The sequence below is a fragment of the Natator depressus genome, chromosome 1 (assembly GCF_965152275.1).
Source record: "Natator depressus isolate rNatDep1 chromosome 1, rNatDep2.hap1, whole genome shotgun sequence".
NCBI classification, from domain to species: Eukaryota; Metazoa; Chordata; order Testudines; family Cheloniidae; genus Natator; species Natator depressus.
In genome coordinates, this window is record NC_134234.1 from 10,471,330 (window position 1) to 10,496,827 (window position 25,498).

The 25,498-nt window shown below is 42.3% G+C and overlaps 1 protein-coding gene across 1 annotated transcript in view; it reads right to left on the reverse strand.

Moving 5' to 3' along the window:
• The window catches only part of LOC141981076 (disintegrin and metalloproteinase domain-containing protein 9-like), a 119,662-nt gene that overhangs the window by 83,091 nt on the left and 11,073 nt on the right, over positions 1–25,498 (reverse strand). The window contains exons 5-9 of the mRNA XM_074942885.1: positions 21,409–21,485; positions 20,674–20,881; positions 16,586–16,657; positions 11,425–11,496; positions 7,649–7,818 (exon numbers count right to left, since the gene is read on the reverse strand). Of these exons, the coding sequence (XP_074798986.1) occupies positions 7,649–7,818; positions 11,425–11,496; positions 16,586–16,657; positions 20,674–20,881; positions 21,409–21,485 (599 nt within the window). The remainder of the gene's footprint in view (positions 1–7,648; positions 7,819–11,424; positions 11,497–16,585; positions 16,658–20,673; positions 20,882–21,408; positions 21,486–25,498) is intronic.

A 25,498-nucleotide genomic window follows, 5' to 3' on the forward strand; every position in this document is an offset into this window, starting at 1 on the left:
TGGGATCTGAGGCTAAAATAGGGAAAGAACAAATAAAAAATTACTTAGACAAATTAGATGTCTTCAAGTCAGCAGGGCCTGATGAAATACATCCTAGAATATTCAAGGAGCTGACAGGAGATATCTGAGCCATTAGCAACTATCTTACTTAGGTTTCAGAGTAACAGCCGTGTTAGTCTGTATTCACAAAAAGAAAAGGAGTACTTGTGGCACCTTAGAGACTAACCAATTTATTTGAGCATGAGCTTCTGCAGTTTCCACAGTATGCATCCGATGAAGTGAGCTGTAGATCACGAAAGCTCATGCTCAAATAAATTAGTTAGTCTCTAAGGTGCCACAAGTACTCCTTTTCTTTTATCTTACTTAGAAAACTCATGGCAGACGCAGTGTTCCCTCTAAGCTGTGCGACTGCGCAGCCACACAACAATCCATCAAGTGCCGCGCACTATCATAGAATCATAGAATCATAGAATATCTGGGTTGGAAGGGACCCCAGAAGGTCATCTAGTCCAACCCCCTGCTCGAAGCAGGACCAATTCCCAGTTAAATCATCCCAGCCAGGGCTTTGTCAAGCCTGACCTTAAAAACCTCTAAGGAAGGAGATTCTACCACCTCCCTAGGTAACGCATTCCAGTGTTTCACCACCCTCTTAGTGAAAAAGTTTTTCCTAATATCCAATCTAAACCTCCCCCATTGCAACTTGAGACCATTACTCCTCGTTCTGTCATCTGCTACCATTGAGAACAGTCTAGAGCCATCCTCTTTGGAACCCCCTTTCAGGTAGTTGAAAGCAGCTATCAAATCCCCCCTCATTCTTCTCTTCTGCAGACTAAACAATCCCAGCTCCCTCAGCCTCTCTTCATAAGTCATGTGCTCTAGACCCCTAATCATTTTTGTTGCCCTTCGCTGGACTCTCTCCAATTTATCCACATCCTTCTTGTAGTGTGGGGCCCAAAACTGGACACAGTATTCCAGATGAGGCCTCACCAGTGTCGAATAGAGGGGAACGATCACATCCCTCGATCTGCTCGCTATGCCCCTACTTATACATCCCAAAATGCCATTGGCCTTCTTGGCAACAAGGGCACACTGTTGACTCATATCCAGCTTCTCGTCTACTGTCACCCCTAGGTCCTTTTCCGCAGAACTGCTGCCTAGCCATTCGGTCCCTAGTCTGTAGCAGTGCATTGGATTCTTCCATCCTAAGTGCAGGACCCTAGATTATTGCAGCTGCATAACAGGGTTGCCAGGTCAGAAAGGGACCCTGGTGGCTCTGGTCAGCACCATTGACCGGGCCGCTAAAAGTCTGGTTGGTGGTGCAGTGGGGCTGGCAGACTCCTTGCCCAGCTCCGTGCGGCTCCCAGGAAGCAGTCAGCATGTCCCTCCAACTCCTGGCAGAGGGGCAGCCATGGGGGCTCCACGTGCTGCCCCTGCCCTGAGCGCCAGCTCCACAGCTCCCCTTGGCCACAGTTCAAACTACAAAGCAATTTATGAAGTGATCGATCCCATTGTTCAGTCCACTTCTAGCAGTCAGAGGTTTTGGGACACCCAGAGCATACGGTTGCATCCCTGACCACCTGAGCTCATAGCCACTGATGGACTTCTCCACCATGAACTTATGTAATTCTTTTTTTAACCCACTTATGCTTTTGGCCTTTGCAACATTCTCTGTCAATGAGTTTCACAGGTTGACTGTGCGTTATATGAAGAAGTGCTTCTTTATGTTTGTTTTAAACCTGCTGTCTATTAATTTCATTGGGTGACCCCTGGTTCGTGTGTTCTGTGAAGGGTTAAACAACACTTCCCTTATTTATTTTGTCCTCACCATTCATGATTTTATAGACCTCTATCATAATCCCCCTTAGTTGTCTCTTTTTTAAGTTAACCCATCCCAATCTTTCTAATCTTCCCTCATTTGGAAGCTGTCCCATACCCTTAATCATTTTTGTTGCCATTCTTTGTACTCTTTCCAATTCTAACATACCTTTTCTGAGATGGAGTTACCAGAACTACAAGCGGTATTCAAGGTGACAGTGTACTACAGACTTATAAAGAGGTATTATGATATTTTCTCACTTATTTGCTATCATTTTCCTAATGGTTCCTAAATTTCTATTAGCTTTTTTGACTGCTGCTACACATGGAACAGATGCTTTCAGAGAACTATCCATGATGATTCCAAGATCTCTTTCTTGAGTGGTAACAACTAATTTAGATCCCAACATTTTGTATGTACGGTTGGAATTATATTTTCCGGTATTTATTACTTTGCATTTATCAGCATTGAATTTCATATGCCATTTTGTGAGCCCAGTCACCCAGTTTTGTGAGATCCCTTTGTAAGTCTCCACAGTCAGCTTGGGACTTAACTATCTTGAGCAGTTTTGTATTATCTGCAAACTTTGCCACCTCACTGTTTATCCGTTTTCCCAGCTTATTTATGAATGAACAATACTGGTCCCTGCACAGATCCTTGGGTGACCTCGTTATTAACCTCTCTCCACTGTGAAAACTGACTGTTTATTCCTACCCTTTATTTCCTATTTTTTAACCAGTTACCGATCCATGAGAAGACCTTCCCTCTTATCCCATGATTCCTTACTTTGCTTAAGTGTCTTTAGTGGGGATATTGTCAAAGGCTTTCTGAAAGCAAAAGTACGCTATATCCACTAGATCATCTTTGTTTGTTGACCCCCTCAGATAATTCTAATAGACAGGTGAGGAATGATTTCCCTTTACAAAAAACATGTTGACTCTTCCCCAATAAATCGTGTTCATCTATGTGTCTGATAATTCTATTCTTTACTCTAGGTTCAACCAATTTGCCTGGTACTGAAGTTAGGCTTACAAGCCTGTAATTGCCAGGATTACCCATAGGCCTTTTAAAAAAAATTGGCATTACATTAGCTATCCTCCAGTCGTCTGATACAGAGGCTGAATTAAGCAATAGATTATACACCACAATTAATTCTGCAATTTCATATTTGAGTTCCTTCAGAACTCTTGGATGAATCTCATCTGTCCTTGTGATTTATTACTGTTTATTGATTTGTTCTAAAACCTTCTCAACTGACACAGCTCCTCAGATTTGTCACCTAAAAATAATGGCTCAGGTGTGAGAATAATAAAATCATAGGACTGGAAGGGACCTCGAGAGGTCATCTAGTCCAGTCCCCCGCACTCAAGGCAAGACTAAGTATTATCTAGACCATTCTTGATAGGGGTTTATCTAACCTGCTCTTAAAAATCTCTAATGATAGAGATTCCACAACCTCCCTGACAATTTATTCCAGTGCTTAACCACCCTGACAGTTAGTTTTTCCTGATGTCCAACCTATACCTCCCTTGCTGCAATTGCTTTTTGTCCTAACCTCAGAGGTTAAGAACAACAATATTTCTCCCTCCTCCTTGTAACCACCTTTTATGTACTTGAAAACTGTTATGTCCCCTCTCACTCTTCTCTTTTCCAGACTAAACAAACCCAGTTTTTTCCATCTTCCCTCATAGGTCATGTTTTCGAGAGCTTTAATCATTTTTGTTGCTCTTCTCTGGACTTTCTCCAATTTGTTCACATCTTTCCTGAAATGTGGCATCCAGAACTGGACACAATACTCCAGCTGAGGCCTAATCAGCGCAGAGTAGAGCAGAAGAATTACTTCTCGTGTCTTGCTTACAACACTCCTGCTAATATATCCCAGAATGATGTTTGCTTTTTTTGCAACAGTGTTACACTGTTGAGGCATATTTAGCTTATGGTTCACTGTGATCCCCCCAGATCTTTTTCCACAGTACTCCTTCCTAAGCAGTCATTTCCCATTTTGTATGGGAATCTCCGTCACATCCTCTGAAGTGAAGACTGATGCAATGAATTAACTTCTCTGCAACAGCCTCATCTTCCTTGAGTGCTGCTTTAGTACCTCAATTGTCCAGTGGCCCCATTGACTGTTTGGCAGACTTCTTGCTTCTGATGTACTTTAAAAAGTGCTATTAATTTGTGTCTTTTTCTAATTACTCTTCACATTCTTTTTTTGCCTGCCTAATTCTTTTACACTTGATTTGCTGGAGTTTATGCTCCTTTCTATTTTCCTCAGTCGGATTTGACTTCCACTTTTTTTTTACTCTAATTGGCTCTTTTACTCTGCTTAACCAGGGTGGCATTTTTTGGTCCTCAGTTTTTGTTTGTTTTCATTTTGTATATACATTTAATTTGAGCCTCTCTTATGGTGTTTTTTTTTAAAGTTTCTATGAAGTCTGCAGTCATTTCACTCCTGTTACTGTTCCTTTTAATTTATGTTTAACTAGCTTCCTCATTTTTCTGTAGTTCCTCTTTCTGACGTTAAATGCTACTGTGGTAGACTTTTTTTGGTATTTCCGCCACATCCAAGGTTGTTAAATATAATTACATTATAGTCACCCATTGACGAGCAGTTCAGATAGATTCACCTCTTGGGCCCGGTCCAGTGTGCCACTCAGGACTACATAAAGAATTGCCTCTCTATTGTTGGTTAGAGGATTAGTTGGTCCCAGAAGCAGTCATTTATGGTGTCCAGCAATTTTATCTTTGCATCCCATCCCGGGGTGATATGGAGCCAATCAATATGCAGAGAGTTGAAATCCCCCCTTAATATTGAGTTTTCTATTTTTGTAGCCTCTCTAATCTCCCTGAGCATTTCACAATCTCCATTACCATCCTGGTCAGGTGGCTGATAGTATAGTAGTAGGAATGTACTCTTATTATTCAAGGATGAAATTTCTATCCATAGAGATTCTACGGTACTGTTTGATTCATTTAAACACCTATAAAGTTTGTCAATATTTAGTTTTCTGCCTTCATGTGATGTAATTGAATGGGATTCTTTTTCACCTGTTTCTCTTCAGTTCCTACCTATATTTTATCAACGTCTATCCTCTCCTCTTCACTAGGATATAGAGAATCCCTGTTAATTGATTCTCCACTAAGGGATATCTCTGTCTGAATCTTGTAATCTTCTTCCGCAATCAGCTTTCCCTTAGCTCTTAGTTTAAAAACTCCTCTATGACCTTTTTAATTTTACATGCCAGCAGTCTGTATCCATTTTGGATTAGATGGAGCCCATCCTTCCTGTATAGTCTCCTTCTTTCCCAAAAGGTTGCCCAGTTCCTAATAAACCTGAAACCCTCCTCCCTACACCATAGTCTCATGCATTGAGGCCCTGCCATTCTGCCTAACTGGCCCTACATGTGGAACTAGAAGCCCTACCTTCCCTATGTCACTAGTACATACATGGGCCATGTGTACCGGCTCCTCTCCAGCACTGCACATGAGTTTGTCTAGATGTCTTGAGAGATTCTCAGCCTTACCACAGCTCCTACAGGAACTGAAAAGAGTGTGTGTGGGTGTGATTAAGGTGATGCACTCAGATTGTAAGCACCTCAGATTGTAAGCACTTGCATATACTGATTCAAAATCAACATACAAAGAAAAGCCTTGTCGAAGGGTTGGAAAAAACTTTGGTCTAATAGGGTCCCAGAAGACTGATGGGTGACTCCAGGTGTGTTTAAATCTGTTTATTTTTATTATGCTTTCTCTGTAATGCTTTTACTTTATGTGACGGGGCAAGGCCAGAAGGCTATAGAAAAGTAGTGGGAGATAGATATATTAGCTCCAGGCTAAACAAATCCCTGGTACCAGGATAAGTGAAATGGCAGCTGCTCCAGGTCAATTAAGACACCTGGGGCCAATTAAGAACTTTCCAGAAGGCAGGGAGAAGGCTAGGTTGATTGGGACACCTGAAGCCAATCAGGGGCTGGCTGAAACTAGTTAAAAGCCTCCCAGTTAGTCAGGTGGGGGTGCATGTCAGGAGCTGTGGGAGGAAGTTGCGCTGTTGGAGAGGCTGAGTAGTACACACCATATCAGGCACAGGAAGGAGGCCCTGAGGTAAGGGTGAAGTGGAGCTTGAGGAAGTGAGAGCTGCTGTGGGGGAAGTAGCCCAGGGATTTGTATATGTCATGTTTTTAAAAGGTCAGCTACCATAGCTGATACTATTAGGGTCCCTGGGCTGGAGCCCGGAGTAGAGGGTTTGCCCGGGCTCCCCCCCCCACTTTGCCTCCTGATTAATCACTGAGACTGGGAGACAACAGAGACTGTGCAAGGAAGGATAACTTCTCCTCACCTCCCTCGCTGGCTTATGATGAAAATGGCTCAGTAGACTGTGACCCTTGTCTCTAGAGAGAGAAGGGTTATGTGGAGGGTCACAGTGAGCCTCTGAGGCTAGCGAAATACGCCAGGAAACGTGGGACCCACGGAGACAAGGACAGAGCTTTGTCACATTTAAGAATAAATGTACTTGCTTAAAAAGTACTGTGTGGTTACTTGTAACTGCTGGCAATATACCGTTCACACCCCTCAGATAGAAAGGAAAGCATAGGTGCTGGCCGTTAGGCAGACTGGCTTGCTAGGGATATCACAGTGTAAGGCAGGGAGCTTTGTAGCCTTAAAATCCCCAGTAGGAGGGAGAGACACATGGGTCTCCACCCAAGAAAGGTGGTGGCTGGAAGCCAGAAACTTTATGTGGGTGTCCTCAAGGAACCACTCATAAGCGGGAATATCGAGTAGCAGTAGAGAGGTTATATAACCTCTGTACTCGGCCCTGGGGCAACTGGAATATTTTGTCCAGTTCTGGTGCCCACAATTCAAGAAGGCTGTTGAAAATTAGAGAGGACTCAGACAAGAATTAGGGAAATAATTAAAGGATTGGAAAACATGTTTATATTGAAAGACTGAAGGAGCTCAATCCCTCAAAGACAAGATTATGGGTTTACTTTTATCAGAGGCTATAAGTACCTATACTAGAAACTGAAATTTTAAAATAGGAGGCTCTTCAATCTAGCTGTAAAAGATTCAGTGGCTAGAAGCTGAATTTAGACAAATTTAGACTAGAAATAAGGCATATATTTATAACCAACTTACCATAAATTGTGGTGGATTCTCTATTTTAAAATCAAGACTGGATGTTTTTCAGAAAGATACGCTCTAGTCCAAAGAGGAATTAATTCAGGTAAATCCTGTGTCCGGGGTCATGCAAGTCAGACAAGATGATGACAATGGGTGCTTCTGGATTTAAAAATCTATGGATGTTTGTACAGTTTCTAGAATAAACTGAGATTTTCCAAAGCAAGTGAGAGACTATCAAACTCCCCACACTCTTAGAGTACATCTACACAGTAATTAGACTTCAGCTGACGCAGGTTCGCAGGGCTCAGGCTGAGGGACTATTAAATTTCAATGTAGATGTTCCAGTTCAGGCTGCAGTCTGAGCTCTGAGATCCTCTCACCTCGCAGGGTCCTAGAGCCTGGGCTCCAGTCCAAGCCAAGAAAACTACACTGGAATTAAGCAGTTCCGCAGCCCAAGCCCCATGAGCCCCAGTCGCTGGCATGGGCTAAACATGAGTTTTTAATTGCAGTATAGACATACACTTTGGGTGCAGAAGCAAGCGAAAACCCAGTACTGAAATTGTCAGCTGGGTTACACCGGAAAATAAGGGATACCTTTTGCGGATATTTTTTCTAGTTTCCAAACAGAATCTTGCAAAATATCTTAAAAATCCTAATTAATAAGTGTAAATCACAGTATTTACATATTTTTACAGATTAAGATAAAAGTCTTACACAATTAATTCCGTGTGGTCAAAATGTACCCGGTGCTGAAGAAAATTTTCAACATAGCTTAAAAAAAATCCAATAACCTGATCCAAAAGGTGAGTAATTGTTATTAGGTCCCTTTCTGTCCAGATCTCTAATCCAACCAGTATAATATGAAGACCAAATGGACGGTACATCTAAAAACATAATATTAAGTATTAAAAAGAAGTCATCTACATGTAAAACTTTGAAGCTATTATCCTTAATAGATCCACATTGTTGGTGTCCCTCCCCATGTGTATTTCTGTTGGCATCATCAGTAGCTGCAGGACTCAATTTAAAATCACAATGTTAAAGGGAGGCTTATGGATTTGAAAATCTTATTTCTGGCTGGAAAAATGTTTACATATCATAATTACAAACAACACTCGTAACTACAAAAGCTGAAATAACTTAGAACAATATCTGCTTTTTCATTTCTTTACTTTGTCCACTTGACAGTATTTTGTGTACAGCTTTTCTGTTCTGTTCTGCCGATGGTCACTTGTACTTTCTGCCCCATGCACGAACATACCATCACTTTCATGCACTGTTCGGGGAATGGGAGGGATGGGCTTCACTCATGTGCATACTGTTTAACTGGAACTGAATAGAGGGTTTACCATTAACAAAATTATGTTGTAGAGAACAATCCAACAGTAAGTTGGCAGGAGGCTAAACTCGTGGTGGCTTGATATACTCACGGCAGCTCTATGCTAGAAGTGCTACATTGGCACAGCTGCACTGATGCAGCTGCACTGCTGTAGTGCATCTGGTGAAGCTGCTCTATGCTGACGGTGGGGCACTCTCCTGTTGCCATAATTATTCCACCTCCGTGAGAGGCAGAAGTAACGTCAGTGGGAGAGCATCTCCCACCGACATAGTGCCGGCATGGATAGCTCTTAGGTTGCTGTAACTTGAGTCTTTTTCACACCCTTGAATGACGTAAGTTAGATTGACTTAAGCTGTCGTGTAGACCTGCCCCCAGACTTTAAGGCCAGAAGGGACCGTTATGGTCATCTAGTCTGATCTCCTGCACATTGCAGGCAACAGAAGCCCACCCACCCACTCCTGCAATAGGCTCATAATGCCTGGCTGAGTTACCAAAGTCCTCAAACCGCGATTTAAAGACTACAGAGAATTCACTATTTACTCTAGTTCAAACCAGCAAGTGACCTATGCCCACGCTGCACAGAAAGGCAAAATCCTGCCAGCACCTCTGCTAATCTATCATGGGGGAAAATTTCTTCCCGTCCCCAAACATGGTAATCAGTTGGACACTGAGGAAGTGAGCAAGACCCACTGGCAAGACACCTGGGAAAGAATTCTCTATAGTAACTCAGACTCCTCTCCATCTAGTGTCCCATAGAATCACAGAATCGTAGGACTGGAAGGGACCTAGAGAAGTTATCTAGTCCAGTCCCCTGAACTCATGGCAGGACTAAGTATTATCTAGAGCATCCTTGACAGGTGTTTGTCTAACCTGCTCTTAAAAACCTCCAATGATGGAGATTCCACAACCTCCTTAGGCAATTTATTCCAGTGTTTAACTACCCTGACAGGTAGAAAGTTTTTCCTAATGTCCAACCTAAACCACCCTTGCTGCAACTGAAGCCCATTGCTTCTTGTCCTATTAATGAGAACAATTTATCTCCTTCCTCCCTGTAACAATCTTTTATGTACTTTTATGTCCCCACTCAGTGTTCTCTTTTCCAGACTAAACAAACCCAATTTCTTCAATCTTTCCTCATAAGTCATGTTTTCTAGACCTTTAATCATTTTTGTTGCTCTTTTCTGGACGAGGCCTAATCAGTGCAGAGTAGATCGGAAGAATCACTTATTGTGTCTTGTTTACAACACTCCTCCTAATACATCCAACCCCTCTCAACTTGGTATCATCCACAAGCTTTATATGTGTTCTCTCTCTGCCATTATCTAAATTATGATGAAGATATTGAACAGAATTGGACCCAGAATTGATCCCTGAGGGACCCCACTTGATATGCCCTTCCAGCTTGACTGTTAACTCTTCTCTGGAAACAGTTTTCCAACAAGTTATGCACCCACCTTATAGTAGCTCCATCTAGGTTGTATTTTCTTGCTATTGGGCTTGCAATTTCATGTGCCAATTCCTTTAATATTTTTGGACAGAGATTTATCCAGACTGCCTGATTTGGGTTTGATTAAGCTGTTGGAGTTTGGCTTCCACCTCAGATGTGGTAATTTCTACTTCCATATCCTTGTTCCCATTAGCCACACTGCCCCCAAGCTCCTCATTATTGTTACTAAAAACTGAGGCAAAATATTTGTTTAGGTGTTGGGCCAGACCTAGATTATCTTTAATCTCCACCTTGTCGTTCAGTCCTTAGCAACCCCACTGGGAAGCATAAATCAGTGTTCATGTCCCGCTCCCTGCCAGTATCTAGCCCAGGCTGAGGAAGCTAATGATCCCCAGCAGCAGCTCATGCACTCATGGTCTGTCTCTTCTTGTGACTCAGCCCTCTGACCAAGTCATTTAAAGCCTCACCCCCTTCCGAGATAACAAAAAGTCCAAATAAAACTTAAGGTCTAATGACTTTAGATTAGGTCTTCAAGCCTGATATAGGCTCAGTATTCCTTGCCTCTTTACTCCTGAGGTTTACACCTCCCCTCCTGCGGGCAGTGGTAAGGGAACCCAGGCTCACCTTCTTCTCTGGGTTCCAGCCCAGGGACCCTGTGTTAAGCAGTTAAGATCTACTTCTTACAATCCATTGGTGCTTCCCTGGGTTGCTTCTATCTTTGCATGGTTGCAGACATCTTTTACAGAGCTCCACTCTAATCCTCTGTCCCCAAAGCTCCATCTCCTTGGTCAGCTTCTTCCCAGTCTGCTGCTGAGGAACTTCCTCAAGGTAACTCTCAGATTCTCTAGTAGGGTTGCCACTGATGCATCCCCAGAATACCGGGAACCCAGGTACTTCCAAAACAGCATAGATCCACCCCTGCCTGCATAATCCCTCCCCGAGACCTTGCATGAACTCACAAAGAGGACACCATTTTGCAGACCATGCCACCCCACCCTGTCCAGTGCATGTGAGGTCATTCCACATGGAGGATGCCATTTTGCAGAGGGCATCACCCCTCCCTTTACCAGCATGACCTTGCAGGCACCATGTGTGTGAGGTTGTGTTGCACAAAGGATGGTGTGACCTCACATGCACAGTACATGGAAAGTCATTCCAGCAGTGGCAGAGCAACATGCTCTGAAAAATGACATCTTCTGTGTCATGACCTCACATGCACTGTGCATGCAAGATCACACTGGCACAGGGGGAGCAGCATGCTCTGATACCAGACAAAACCACATCCAGTACCAGATAGGAACAAACATTACCAAAAACAGGTCCAGCTGGCTTAAAACCAGTTGAATGGCCAGCCTGCTGTTTGGTTGTCTCCCTTTTCTGCCTAAGCTATAGACTTTTATCACAGCGAATGCTAATCATCCACTTAATCGCAGCTGGAGATGTAACTGATCCATTTATTCACCTCTTCCTGACTGCTACCGTGTGAGATCTAGACACCCCATCACAGATGGACTATATTTTGTTGGTTCTACTCGACGCCAGCAGAAAACAGGAAATTTGATTGCTAAAGGAAAAGGCATAACAGGACCTTCCCTTGAATTGGGTAGGTTACTAACCTAGACTAGGTACAATTGGTCAGTCCTAACACTGCGTCAGCCACAGGAGTCCCAAAAATGAGAATAAGAAGAGTAAATAATAACTCACTTCACTTGTTAAATGGATATATTGAAGCATCTTCAATGTCACTAAAGTTTCATTGGAATCCTCAAGGCGAAACTAGGAGTGAAAACAACATTTTAGAATCTCCATCCTGAACAGAAATTAATTCCATGTGATATCTTTAAACAGTAGCACATTTCATGAAAAATCTTTCCATTAAGTGTGATTCAGACATATTTGCTTACATATTACTATTTCACTTCTCCCATTAATTTTTATTAACTTACATTTTCCAAGAAAAGGGAGTTATATTCCTGTGATTCTACTTCTCTGAAAATACTCCATCAGGATTTTCACCCTTGGATCTTGACCGAAGAGCTCATTATCAAAAAACTAATGTCCTTGTAGGCAATTATCAACTGTGATCAAATCACCCCTTAACCTTCCTTTTGCTAAACTGAGTAGATTGAGCTCCTTGAGTCTATCACTATAAGGCATGTTTTCTAATCCTTTAATCATTCTTGTGACTATTCTCTGAACTTTCTCCAGTTCATCAAACATCCTTCTTGAATTGTGGACACCAGAACTGGACACAATATTGCAATAGTGGTTGTACTAATGCCCAACACAGAGGCAAAGAAACTCTCTACTACTACTCAAGATTCCCCTGTTGATGCATCTCAGGATCACATTAGCCCTTTTGGCCACAGCATCACGCTGGGATCTCACGTTCAACTTGGACTTAGGCAAATCTTTTAGAAAGTCATCCAATCTTTATTTCGAAACTTCAGTGATGGTAAATCTACGGTATCCCCTTGTAAATTGCTCACAAGGTTAATGAACTGCTCTGTTAAAAATTTCCAGTCTGAATTTATTTAGTTCCAGTCTCCAGACACTGGGTCTTGTTATATCTTTGTCTGTTAAACTAAAGAGCCTCTACTATCACTGATCACCTCCCATTGTTATAGACTGTATGCAAGTCACTTCTTAACCTTTTTCTTTGTAAACTGAACAGATTGAACTTCTTAAACCTCTCACTGGAAAGCAGGTTTTCAGACCTCAAATCATCTTTGTGGGTATTCGCTGAATCCTCATCCATTTTGCAACATCCTTTTTAAAGTGTGGATATTAGAACTGGACATAGCGTTCCAGTAATGGGTTCACCAATGCTGGATACAGAAGTAATACCATCTTCTTACTCTGACTCAGTGTTGCCCTGTTTATAAACCCAAGAAGTGGTTTAGCTCACTTAGCTAGGGCATTACACGAGGAGTTCATGTTCAGTGGGTTATCCACCACCATCCTTGTTTTCCAGAGTTTTCCAGTCTCCTATAGATGCCGATTCTGAGGGTGCTCCAGGGCTGGAGCACCTACAGGGAAAATACGGTGGGTGCTGAGCACCCATTGGCAGCCCATCAGCTCCCCTCCACCCACCAGTGGCTCCCGCCTGCCGAGGCCCCCACAAATCAGCTCCTCCCTCTCCCTTCCTGTACCTCCTGCCTGACGCGATCAGCTGGTTTGTGGCGTGCAGGAGGCTGGGGGAGGGAGGAGCGAGGGCACAGCATCCTCAGGGGTGGGGGCGGAGCGGGGTCGAGAAGAGGCGGGGCAGAGCCTTGGAGGAAGGGGTAGAGTGGGGGCAGAGCCGGGGTTCGAGCACCCCCCAGCACTTTGGAAAATCAGCACCTGTGCAGTCTCCAATCCTGCTAGTTATATTCTTTGCTCCAGAGGTCTGTCTACACTGCAGACTTACCACATTCTTATGTGTTTTAGCCCAAACACTCCTACCATCCACACACAAAACCATTAGCCACAAGCTTATATGTCCTTTGAACCGATGTTCTATTGCACTCCTGGAGTATGGGTAAAAGCATGTGTTTCGTTTTAAGGTGCACGCCTACTTGCTAACTTCGTAATGATCATGGAGCTAAAGTATGTGTAACTGAGTGGGTGTTTGGTTAATCCTCCAATACCATCTCATAATTCCTAGGGCTTGTGCCTTCTACCTCTTCTGTTTACTTCCTTCCTTCTACCCTCCTGTGAATGGCTAGCTACCTGCCAGTTTATTTACACTGGTCAGTTAATCTTTCTTTCCACATGACTTGCTCCATTTTCTACAGAGCTCAATCTTCAAGCTGAGCCAAATACATGATGCTTACCCAGCATGCTGCTATCTGGCCAGAGGAGCATGCCAGCGTTCTGGTTAACCTATGGTGTGAGGAAAGCAAGGACCATGATTTTAGAAGAAGCATCAGAAACCTGAAATTATATGTAAGGATCTCAAAGAATTTGATGGAGTGGGGATCAGTTAGACTGCTACCTAGTGCAGGGAGCATATTAAATACCTCAAAACCATCTACCCACAGGCCAAGGATGATAATGGCAGGTCCTGGAACTCCCTGACTACTAGCCCCTACTACAAAGAGTTCAAATAGCTGCTTGCCCCCATCCTGAGTTTAGAGCCCACAGTGACTAGCTTCCTAACAGGGATGGTATGATGATTTTCAGACTGAAGGAAGAGGAGATGTGGATAGCACCAAAAGACAGCCCATTGACAGAGGGGGCAGAATAGCAGAAAAAGACCCCAGGACAGACTCTGCAGCAGGAACTGGCACCATACCAGGCCATGCAGCAGAGTGGGCCTGGAGCCATATTCCAAAGAGTTGTTCAGGAATGAGCCTGGGGAACAGCTTGGAGAGGAAGAAGCAATACAGCAGAAACCGCAGCTAGAGCCTGGCAAGTGGCACCAATCAACTCTGTTATTATTATAATGTTGGAAATTGCCAGATAAGTGGAAGGGGAGGAAGGAGGGATATCCAGATTCCAACCAATAAACTTATTGTTACACAGAGATTACATTAATGGGGGATGAATTTAGCTTCAATTGAGCATGGAAGCCACACCTTTTCCCTAGCCCCCCTTTTACCTCCCCAACCAAGACACATTCCAAATGGGATAAAGATGTAAATAAGCCACTATCAATTCATTTTTTACTATTAAAAAAGGACGAGGACTACAGATTTAGTAATCATTGGTGCATATTTCTGCATATACTGTTCTCTTTGTAACTCTGTCACATTAGTAGATTGCTATAAAATTATACCACTGGTGTAGGCAGTGTTGTTGCAGCTATGTGGGTCCCAGGATATTACAGAAGGTGGGTGAGATATTATTTTATTGGACCAACTTCTCTTGGAATGCTTTCAAGTTTACACAGAGCTTGTTTACAAGTCTGGGTACATTTCTGGTCTGTGTGAGCTCAAAACCTTGTCTCTTTTACAAACAGAAGCTGGTCCAATAAACTTCACCCACCTTGTCTCTATAGAATTATAACACCATTAGCAGTACAGTAGTATGCTTTGGTTGAGATGTCCCAGTGGCTCTAGTAAGTGGAAAAGTCCCCTGGGGATGGTGATACTGGGCTCCTGGCCCTGTCCATTCGTGGCATGCTACCTGGAGTGTGTGTGTGCGTGTGTGTGTGCTGGGGGGAGACGGAGGAGGCAGAAGAGAGTCAGTCCTGGTGCATCTTACTTCAGCACCATGCCAATGTTTGTCTGGATTTTCTCCCATTGCCAACAGTTGATGCTTGAAAAGTTTGCATATAAGAGAAATTCTAGATGGTGGGTGAGATTCCTGGGCAAGACAAACTTCCAGTGGCCATCCTTGTATTTTAATAGCCTTCTTCTCTAATTGACATGCTCTTTAGTTAGCAGATGATAAAAATAAATCTCCTCTGTATAGATGGAATTCCTCTGCTGGCCTGGAAAAGTTGCTCCCTCTTCCACTCTAGGACCTCCAACAGATTAATATCCTCCCAGGTTTCTCTGGCCTGAAAGAATGTTAAAACCTAATACTGGTAAGAGGCCATGATCTGATTACCCCCACATGCCAAAAGCGGGTCCCAATTCAAAAAAATAAATCAAATTGTCACAACAGTGTCTCTTTGGTCTGGATATGTGACTAGCATGAGCATCTGAACAGTCCTGTGTATAAAGATGGAATAAAAGTATACTTAGATGATAAAAGTATTAAATTTTAGCCTTGTCATGATGTTCAAAACTAAAAGCGGGAGCGGAAATTTTTTCTTTCTTTCTCTCCATGGACAGAAAATATACTCTTCCATGTTCTTGACAGACCCTCCCACTTCTGCTGAACCAAGGCAAGCACCTGGATCTCTTACAGAGAGGACTCTCAACCAGTACAGGAAAAGGCTCAGATGAACTGCTGCACGGCAATGTGGGCACGTCAGACGAACAACTGTACTATCGCCGAAGGAAAGAGGATCAGAACATGTAGCAAGCATCAAGAGTCTCAACCCTGCCATGGATTAATTTCCCAACAAGACCATCACCATTGCTTTCTGAAGGACAGAAACTGCTGCTGAAATGCCCACCACTGACTCACAGAAACGACAATGCAGCTGCAAGCAAAAACAGCTCTTCCACATGTACTATATCCATGGCTTGCCACTGGCTGGGATTCACATATAATGCCAAGCTTACATAGTGCCTCCAGGACCCGAGCTTTATTGGTGATAGGTCCATGTGTTAGGAAGTCATGGCATATAGCGGAAGAACTCAGCTGAACATGCTCAGAGCCAGGAATCTGATTACAGGTAGGACATCTCCTCTAAAAAAAAGAAAGTTGCTAATGAGCATCATTCCTGTGGCTAATATCTGAATCCCACTAACACTGATGTTAATGGGACAGGACTGGTTCCTGGCAAAATGTTGCCTTTAACCTGAAGTTGCTATTATCACAATTACTATTAAGAAGCATCCACTATATGAGTACAAGATGGACTGGTGCAGAACTGATATCCAAATAGGTGAGTCTGTTGAGTTTATTTCAGAGCATATTCTTGAGGAACTATTTAAGACCCCTTCCTTAATCTCAAAGCAGATCGATCCAGCCTTAACCAGCACCATTTTCACACAGGCTGCACAGCTGCAACTATAACCAGTGACAATTACATTTCATGGACACACAAATTGTGTCAGTGAACTGTCATCAACTGAAGAGTATATTTACATTTCTAACCAATGACTAAGGAGAATGGTTCACATCCTGATCTATAAATCAAACTTTAATGTTTCATATATATTTTTACTGGGAGATTTAAGTACAGAAGGATTACTACTAAAATAGTTTTAATGTATCAAATTACAATTAGAACAAAGCACTATCGCTATAATTTGATGAGACTTACCTTGGCTTTGTCTGCTACAAAATAACATTCTAGGTATCTGGAAGATGTGTACGAACGGCTTAGTCCATCTTTCTGGAAGTGAAGATATGTAAAGTAAGGTTATGTAAAGTAAATTCAGGTGTTTTACCTGTATGAAGAGTCATAGAAATACAGCTCTGATCCATACTCTCCTGTATTACACAATTCACCCCATGGGAACATCTCACAGAAATATAATTCAATACAATTCTGCAGAATAACATTGCCATGGCACCTACAATATGAATTTGAATAGAACTGCATGAAACTAACTGACAACACTGAGTATGTAATACTGTAAAAATCATTTTTCTTTGCCATAGGGCTTCTCTAGAGCAGTGGTTGTTCACATTTTTTCAGTGGGGAAACAAAACCATCTGCAGTTTCTTGCTGTAACCCACCCAATCCCACAATCTTTTTGTGCAGCAAAGGATTTAGGTCAAAATAAGAAGTAGCTCTTTTGGTCCCAGGGCTGTTGCTGGGTATGGATGAGCTTCTCACTTCTTTTTTTCCTGCAACACTTGGTTTCAGTGAAGTTGGGCTTTAAGAGGCTGTGAACTGCTCATGACAGTTTAGCAGTCATGGAATTTTATATATTTCCACCTCACCACACCTGGAGGGCTGTCATTGAAAAGGCACCCACAGTTGATCTGCCTCTGCTGGAGACAAGAGCCCCAGATCTATTTCCCTCCAATGTAAGTTGAAGGGCTCCATTTGTTAACATCATAGACTACTTGAATGCAATCAGCAATCCATCCTGAACATTTCTGAGCTGAAACTGATTGTTCTTTTGATATGCAACCAAATGCCACAAAGAGTGATTGATTTGCAGGTGGGTTTTGTTTTGATAAGGTGGTACAAAAGTGTTCTTTAATATGAAAAATATGAAGCTTTGCTTCCCCTGCAGATGAATGAGTTCTTAGGGAAAAAACACTGATAAGTGGAGGTATTGGTTGATGTCAAAGTCTGAGACCCCCTTCAGAATGAAAATTAGGACAAGGTCTCATTGTCATTCTGTCCACAATAAAGACAATATATGGAGAATTTGACGTGAATTGTATATCTTGCTTATTCTATGAGAAAAAGTAAAGGCTACTAGGAATACAGTTGTCATTGATCACTGATGTAACAAACAAGATGACAGGCTCATAGGGTGGAACAATCTATTTTGAGAGAATCAAGTTTAGGTGCCATGGGACAGGTATCCAATTTATGGGTGGAAAAACTCATGTTAAACAATTTAAAAGTCTGTTAACTGTCTGGTGGGGAAAAACAGAAGTTCCTTGTTCTGGTGGATGACAGGCCAACATTGCTGCTAAATGGGAAACTGAACTTTTGGGAACTTAACAACAAGCCTGATATCTTTAAAGATAATAAATAGCACAAAAATCATGAGAACAGAAGCTTAGATCAGAACACAACTATGACTGGATGCCAACTGTTAGAGAGCTTATTCCTTCACTCTCCCATTTCCCTGGTCCTTCTCGCATGAACAGAGAACAACAATACCCGAAGTCCAAAGGTGCAAACAATTCAATGTTTATTGGGGTGAACCTCCAGCAAGCTTAAATCCAAGTTCCTTTTTCCTTATTTTCAAATCCCAACTTACTTCCTGTTTGCCCCTAATTTATACAGTAATATTCTTAGCTCTACCTTAACCAATCATTCTACTGAAATTTACCTAACCAATCCTAACATCTTGTAACATGATTAGCTAACCAATTATATCCCACCACCTTAATTAGTTTACACCCAGCAAAATTAATTATACAGCAGACAGAAACAATCACAGAACCAGACAGAGACCATGCAAATAAACAATAGCAAAGTGGGAACTATAATGACAAAACAATACAGAAGTGAGGATTTCACAACTACATCTATAAAGACATAAGGGTTTCCCAGCTGTGTCTATTGATAAGTGAGTTCTTACCAGACAGAAAACTATCAACTTAAATTTCCTTTTACATCTTCTAGGCTCTTCCCTTTCTCTGGAGGTGATAGATCGGATCACCTTCCTAACAGCCCCATATTGACTAGCTTGGAATGTGAGGATGTGACCGTACGCTTCCCAGCTTATGGCTGCCTCTGCTGCTTAGCCAAAGGCATTGGCCTAAGAACAGGGCCTCAGACTGTCACAGTGAGAGAAAGCCCTTACACAGATTCTTTCTTGTATACCTCTATTACTAGCTAAATGATAAACATATACCTCCATTCTTAAAGTGTAGGCCTGACAGGCAGGCCTGAATATCTATATCCTAACACCAACAAGGAAAAATGCTTCCATTTAACCACGTATGTTCTTCTAGTTGCTTTCATGCTCTGTAATACAATATTTTGCATGTCCAAGAAGCAGCTCTTGTCCACAGAAGTCAACCATGCAACATCCACGCCGTCAGGCAGAGGGATGCTGACTCTGGATGAAGGATTAAATCATGATTCTGAGAGATTATGTCCTTCTATGGTGATAATGTTTATGGAGCCACAGTTGAATAAATGTATAAGGTCTGAATACCAGAACTGGTGTGGCCATGCTGGAGCTATCACAAGACCGGCAGGTAATTGCTTCTGATGACGCATCACACTTTTTGGCTCAGGGATGACTCACTGGGCTTAAGTAGGCACAGGCCCAAAGGTAACTCAGAAATGATTCATCACAGTCACAGCGGGGAGAGCCAGTGAGAATGGGACTCTCTCGCACACGTTGTCTTGGTTCATCTATCAGTTCAAAGATGACAATACCCTGGCTGGATGCATACTAACTAGTCCAGATGGTGTATCTGAGGGGAGTAGACTGATTTGAGCCATGCCTACATACCTCAGAGATGGAGTCTGGCATGCGGGGCGGAAGTAGCAGCCATGTGCCCAGGAGCCTTAGGCAATTCTGCCTGTGGTTTGTGGCTGACCTTTGATCATCGCACAATGGTCCTGTATAGCTCAAAACACAGGTAAGAGCAGATAAGCCTTGGCTGAGTTCAGGTCCAGGACCACCCCAATTCTTTGGAGTGGTGACAGGAATGATTTTTCTCTATTTATTTTCAGGTGTATAAAGGTGAACGGATAGAGTCTACGGGATATTGCTCTTCACCTGATGACTGGAGTGACCCCATACCAACCATGAATGTCCCAACAGCAGAGTCAGGCTGCTACAACTGCCATGCACTAGGTGAAAACCCTTGGTGCTGATGATAGTTCAAAGGGTAGAATGGGTAATTGTTAATGATGTCCTCCGATCATGTACCTTAGGAGCCTTCTGTGGCCAGGGCTGATTGCCCCATGGAAGTAGGCATCCTGCAAGTTGAGGACAGTATGCCAGTCACCCAAATCTAGAGAAGAGATAAAGGGTAGAAAGGGTAACTATATGAAACATTAACTTTTTGAGTGTGAGCGTTCATCCTGAGATCTAACGCCAGCCCAAGACGAGTGGGGGGCAATCTCCACAGCTGGGGGAAACAGGGACTGGAGAACAGAGTCCTAATTTCACTTGCCTGCTCCCAATGCACTCCCCCACTTCAGTCCATAGGTCAAGAACACACCAAGAGGAAAAGGAGAAAGAAAGGTGGGAAAGATTAACTGTAACACTAACTCTACTCTCCGTTCTACCCCAGAATCTCAGGCCTTCCCTATGTGAAACACAAACAGAGGGAGAAAAGTGAGCTCTTTCTGCAAGATGGAAGCAGAATATTGGGCTTTTTCTAATCCTGACCAAAGGGTGACAACATTTCTAGAAAGCATAGATGACAACATTTCTAGAAAGAAATCAGCAAAGAGAAATAGAGCTGGAACTTCTATCTCCAGCAGAGACAGATCAACTGGGGCATTTAGGCACACAGGTTTAGCATAGATTCCATGATTCTGACAAATTGCTTTCCTCACAATCAGACAGGAATGCTTTTAGTTTCCAGACTTACAGATGGACAAACTATGGAAGAAGAGATTTATTTTGTGAATTTCCAGCAGGGGTGAGCTCACTTCTAACAGTGAGTTTGAAAGATGGGTCTAACATGCATAGCTTTGTAAGTTCTCCATAATATCAATTTACTTTACGTGAATCTATATAGAACGCTTACACCTGTTACAAGCTGTTTCTCAGTTTGAACCTCAGGTATTTGACGTTCTCTGTTTTCAGCTGCTCCATCTTCGATATCTTCATCAATTACTCCACACCGACCAGGTGAGTCTTCTTCAGCCATCATTCGATAAATAATGTGTTGAAACGTAGAGGAAGATTTAATAGGTTCAATTTCATAGTTTAAATCATAAACCTTCAAATGTCCCCTGAGAATTGCAAAATTGAAGTGTGATTAAGGGGCTCAAAACTGAAAAGTTTCTTAAAAGATGTACATAAATATTAGAGTTGGTCAGAAATTTTCCATCTCAATTATTTTTGATGTATAATGCAGTTTTTTAAATATTGAAATTTCCCCTCTTCCTTCCTGAAAGAAAAGTGCTATAGGGGAAAATCATTTTCAATTAACAATCAAATACAAATGTTCTTGGTAACACAGCTACTCTGGAGAGGCAACAATTAAGAGCTTGAAGAATCCCAAGTGATCACCATGCCACAGATCAGTCATCACTCACTACATTCTGTTTTACAATCTATAAAATAAAAAAAGAAAATAAGATTACAGACTTTTGAATCTAGCCCTATGGAATGACCCTTATGAACTAGTTTGCGTGAAATCTGCATTCGGAAGAGAAGGCACTAAAAAATGATTCTGTTATGTTAAATCTACATTCCCATCTCAGAAGAAAGTAATTCACATTGTTTACAATCTAACCGATTGAGGGGCCAACATTACCAGAGCCCAGAGCAGGTGCTGAGAACTGCAACAGATTCTGGCACATCCTCCACATATCCAGAGTAGTAGCAATCATCCTGCAAGGTCCAAAAATATGTTTTTCTTCTCTACCATTAATTGTAGTCAAATAGAACAACAGACACTAGTTACACAAAATTAAAGATACACAACACAATGACAAAACTCTTTTGCATCTGCTCTCAAAATGTGGTTCTAAGATGAAAAGTGATCATATATAAATGGCACCTTTCCACTCAGCAGATCTGTTCTTGTGTGCACTCAGAGTTAGTTCTGCTGACTTTGGTAGCAAAATGACGTTTTGCTCATGTTAACCATGCAGAGACAATGCAGCTGAAATGGAGTGAGCTTCAAAAGGGAGGTTCTCTTATATTGCACCTTTCACACAACAAATTCCTATCTACCTTACTATTCACACTTCTGCAGCCTTAGCATCAACAACTAGCTGAAGGCTGCTGTTTGCAGTACATGATGGGAATGATATTAATTTTTCTCATTTAGGGAAGGTAAAGGAAAAGGGATGAAGCGGCCTCAATTTAACACCCGAACTACATAATCTTGCTTTATCTAGTATTTCAAATAGTTGAGAAAAAAGTACTGATTCATATGGAAATCTGACACCATATGTAACAAGCATGATATATACAAGTGCTGGCAAGAAACAGAAGTTAAAAGGCAGCCTTACTTGTGTATTTTCTTCCTCAGACCCTCCATGTCCGGACAATGGCCTGTTCCCCTTTTCCCTAATACTGGAGGCAGACCAACTCCAGAACAATATCATTTCTTCCACTTGAGAAGACAACTGCGTAAAAGTTAAAGTATTATCTTGCTCCGTTCATTTGCAACAAAGCCTTGATAAGAAGAATCCCCAAATCTCTTAAGAAAATAAAGCATTCTTCTCCTTCAAATTACTTAAATGAATGATCCTTGAAGGGAGAATCAAATTGTCAGACATGGGGGATCTTAGAAAGAATATTCACAAGCAAGACTGAAGTTTCCTATTCATGTATTTGTATTACAGTACATAATAATTGGGGCTTATTAGGACTACTCCAATATGTAAAGTACACTAGAGTATAGATCAGTGGTAGGCAACCTGCAGCCTGCACGCGGCAAGTCAGGATAATCCACTGGCAGGCCACCAAACAGTTTGTTTACATTTGCATGGCCACCTGCAGCTCCAGTGGCCACGGTTCGCCGTTCCCGGCCAATGGGAGCTGCAGAAAGCAGCGCGGGCCACAGGGACGTACTGGCCACTGCTTCCTGTGGCTCCCATTGGCTGGGAACAGCGAACCACAGCCACTGGGTGCTGCGGGCAGCCGTGCAAATGTAAACAAACTGTTTGGCAGCCTGCCAGTGGATTACTCTGATGGGCCGCAGGTTGCCCACCACTGGTATAGATCATATAAAACAGTAAATACTGCGCACATGTAACTGCCATATTTTCCTCACCACTCCAGGGTATTCTTTGGGCTTGGGTTGTCCAGAGTTCTTGGACCATCTGGGCTTAACAAAGAAGACAGAGCCCCCCTTGTTCTCTTGCCCCCAAAGCCTCCTCCCTGTCTGGCTCTCTCTGTTTCTGTGCGGCTCACTATTTAAAACCCTCCACTCCCTTCCTTTCTTCTGTCTTTTGGATAACTTTCCTCTCTCCTTCTTTCCCTGTTCCCTTCAGACTCAGCTAAACTGCTTTTCTAAGGATGCAGCTCACCCACTGTTCAGGTGTTTGCACCTGAATAGGGTCACTGAGACCTAAGCACTGCCCCATCATATCTGTATGGTGTATACCTTCCTGTCATCAATGGTGAATCCACAGACATTAACACACTCATGATACAGCCGTTTTTCATAATACAACTTTTCAATATCAACCAGAATTCATAAGCTGTACAGACATAGGCCCAATTCATTACATTTCTCATTTATAAAAAATAACAAAACAAAACAAAACCATACACATCAGCAGTACCTCACCAGTATTTCCAAGATGTGCTGGCACCCCACCTTTAGACAGAGCATCTGCTGTTACTACCTATTAATTCAAACTTAATATATTAACTCAGTTATTAAACAATTCCAATGATTGTATCAAAATACAAATTTCAGGAAATCACAGATCAGCTCTTACCTAACTTGCACAAATCTCCTCCCTCATTATTCCATGGAAGAGGTAACTACGGTTAGAGTTGCTGAGCTCCCATATGCTCATTACCCCAATATGTCTGATTGGTTGGGGTCGCCACAAAAGCCTGGGGTCCCTGCAGGGTGAGTCTTGACACTGTAGCACTTCAGTCAGAAGACTCATACCTGTCCCAGGGTGAGGTGGTATCTACACACTTTTCTCTGAGCCCAATCCCCTTCTTCACACCTCCTGGAGAGAGCTGAAGTGTTACCCTCCTCCGTTCCCCTACATTTAATTACATCATGACTGAACAAGCTGAAGCCAGAGATTCACAGATTCCAAAGCCAGAAGGGACAACCGTGATCATCTAGGCTGAACTCCTGTATAACACAGACCAGAGAACTTTCCCAAAATAATTCCTAGGCAGATTTTTTTAGAAAAACATGCAATCTTGATTTAAAAATTGCCAGAGATGGAGAATCTACCACAAGCCCTAGTAAGTTGTTCCAATGATTAATTACTCTGACTGTTAATACTTTACATTTCAAACGCTTTAACTGTTCTTTCCTTATCTATATCTTTAATAAAGGTTAAAATGATGTTTTAATTGTGTGTTTGTCATGGGATTAAGCAGGCCAATGTGTCTGTATTGTATTCCAAACCCCAAGCCTGGTTTAACTGTATAATGTTGAACAGTGATAGGGTCACAGTAACACCTTTGATTCTCTGGGCACATTTATTCCATCTAAATTAACACCACAGCACTATACAAAAATATAGTAAGAGATAGTTTCTGCCCTGAAGAGCTTACATTCTAAAGACAAGATGGACAAATTGGTGGGTGGAGAAACAGAGGCAGAGAGATGTAAAGTGACTTTCCCAATGCCACACAAGTCAGATAAATTTGAGAACTGAACCCAGGCCTCAGTCCCACTCCAGTGAATTATCTACTGAAGTGTATTGCCTCCTTTGCTCTCTCCCCTCCATGTTTGATGATCTTTATACTGGGATGTAGAAAGCAGTAAATCATCCCTAGAGAGGAAGGAAGATTCAGCTTAACTATGTACACGTTGGAAAGAAAATAAAGGATTTCTGAGGCACTGTGTGCTGTAGTGCCCATCTACCAACAACGCATGTGAGATATGTGGATGTCAACCTTATGTCTCTAGCCTCATTGGCTACTGCAGTCTCTCTTCTGACTGGCTCCTGAATGGTGAATTTAAGTTTACTGCCAGCAACAATTTTAGCCACTTCTACTTCTCACTTCCTTTGGCTGAAGTTAAAGAGCACCAAAGCTTACATAAAAAAAGGACAGAATACCAACAAACCAAAGAAAAGGGGGCTGTCTAACTATTGAAAGTGAGTGTTTTTTAGAGTGTCCTTGTTCGATTTCCTTCCTTCAGGCACAATCAATCCTCCTCTCAATGAGGTCAACAGGAATTCGACCAATGACTTCAATGGGAAAAAGATTGGTCCCTTCCCACCATCACACTCTCCCACTCCACTTCCTGCTGCAAGTCAGCACAGCTCTTGTCCTTGCACTAACTATTCATTTGTGTCTACATTTATTATATAGTTGGAAAAGGACTCTCTAAACATTTGAACAGAAGAATGTCGGAACATAAGAATGGCCGTACTGGGTCAGACCAATGGTCCGTCTAGCTGGGCATGAGGACAGAGAGTAGGAAGGACAAACAAGGTTTTTAAACTTTTATTTTTTTAAATTATTTTAAACCTTTCACCAGTTTGACAGCTCATTTTCTACAGCTTATCCCCTCTTTCATTTAGAATTTGGCTAATGAATTCAAAGATTTAGTATTTTACCTCAGGGTTTTTAACCAATATTTAGGGATATAAATATCACTCTTTAGCCCAGGACACGGTTGCCTCAATGCACAGAATACACCCTCAAGTTATAACCCAATTAAAAAAACCACAAATTTGCTATCAAAA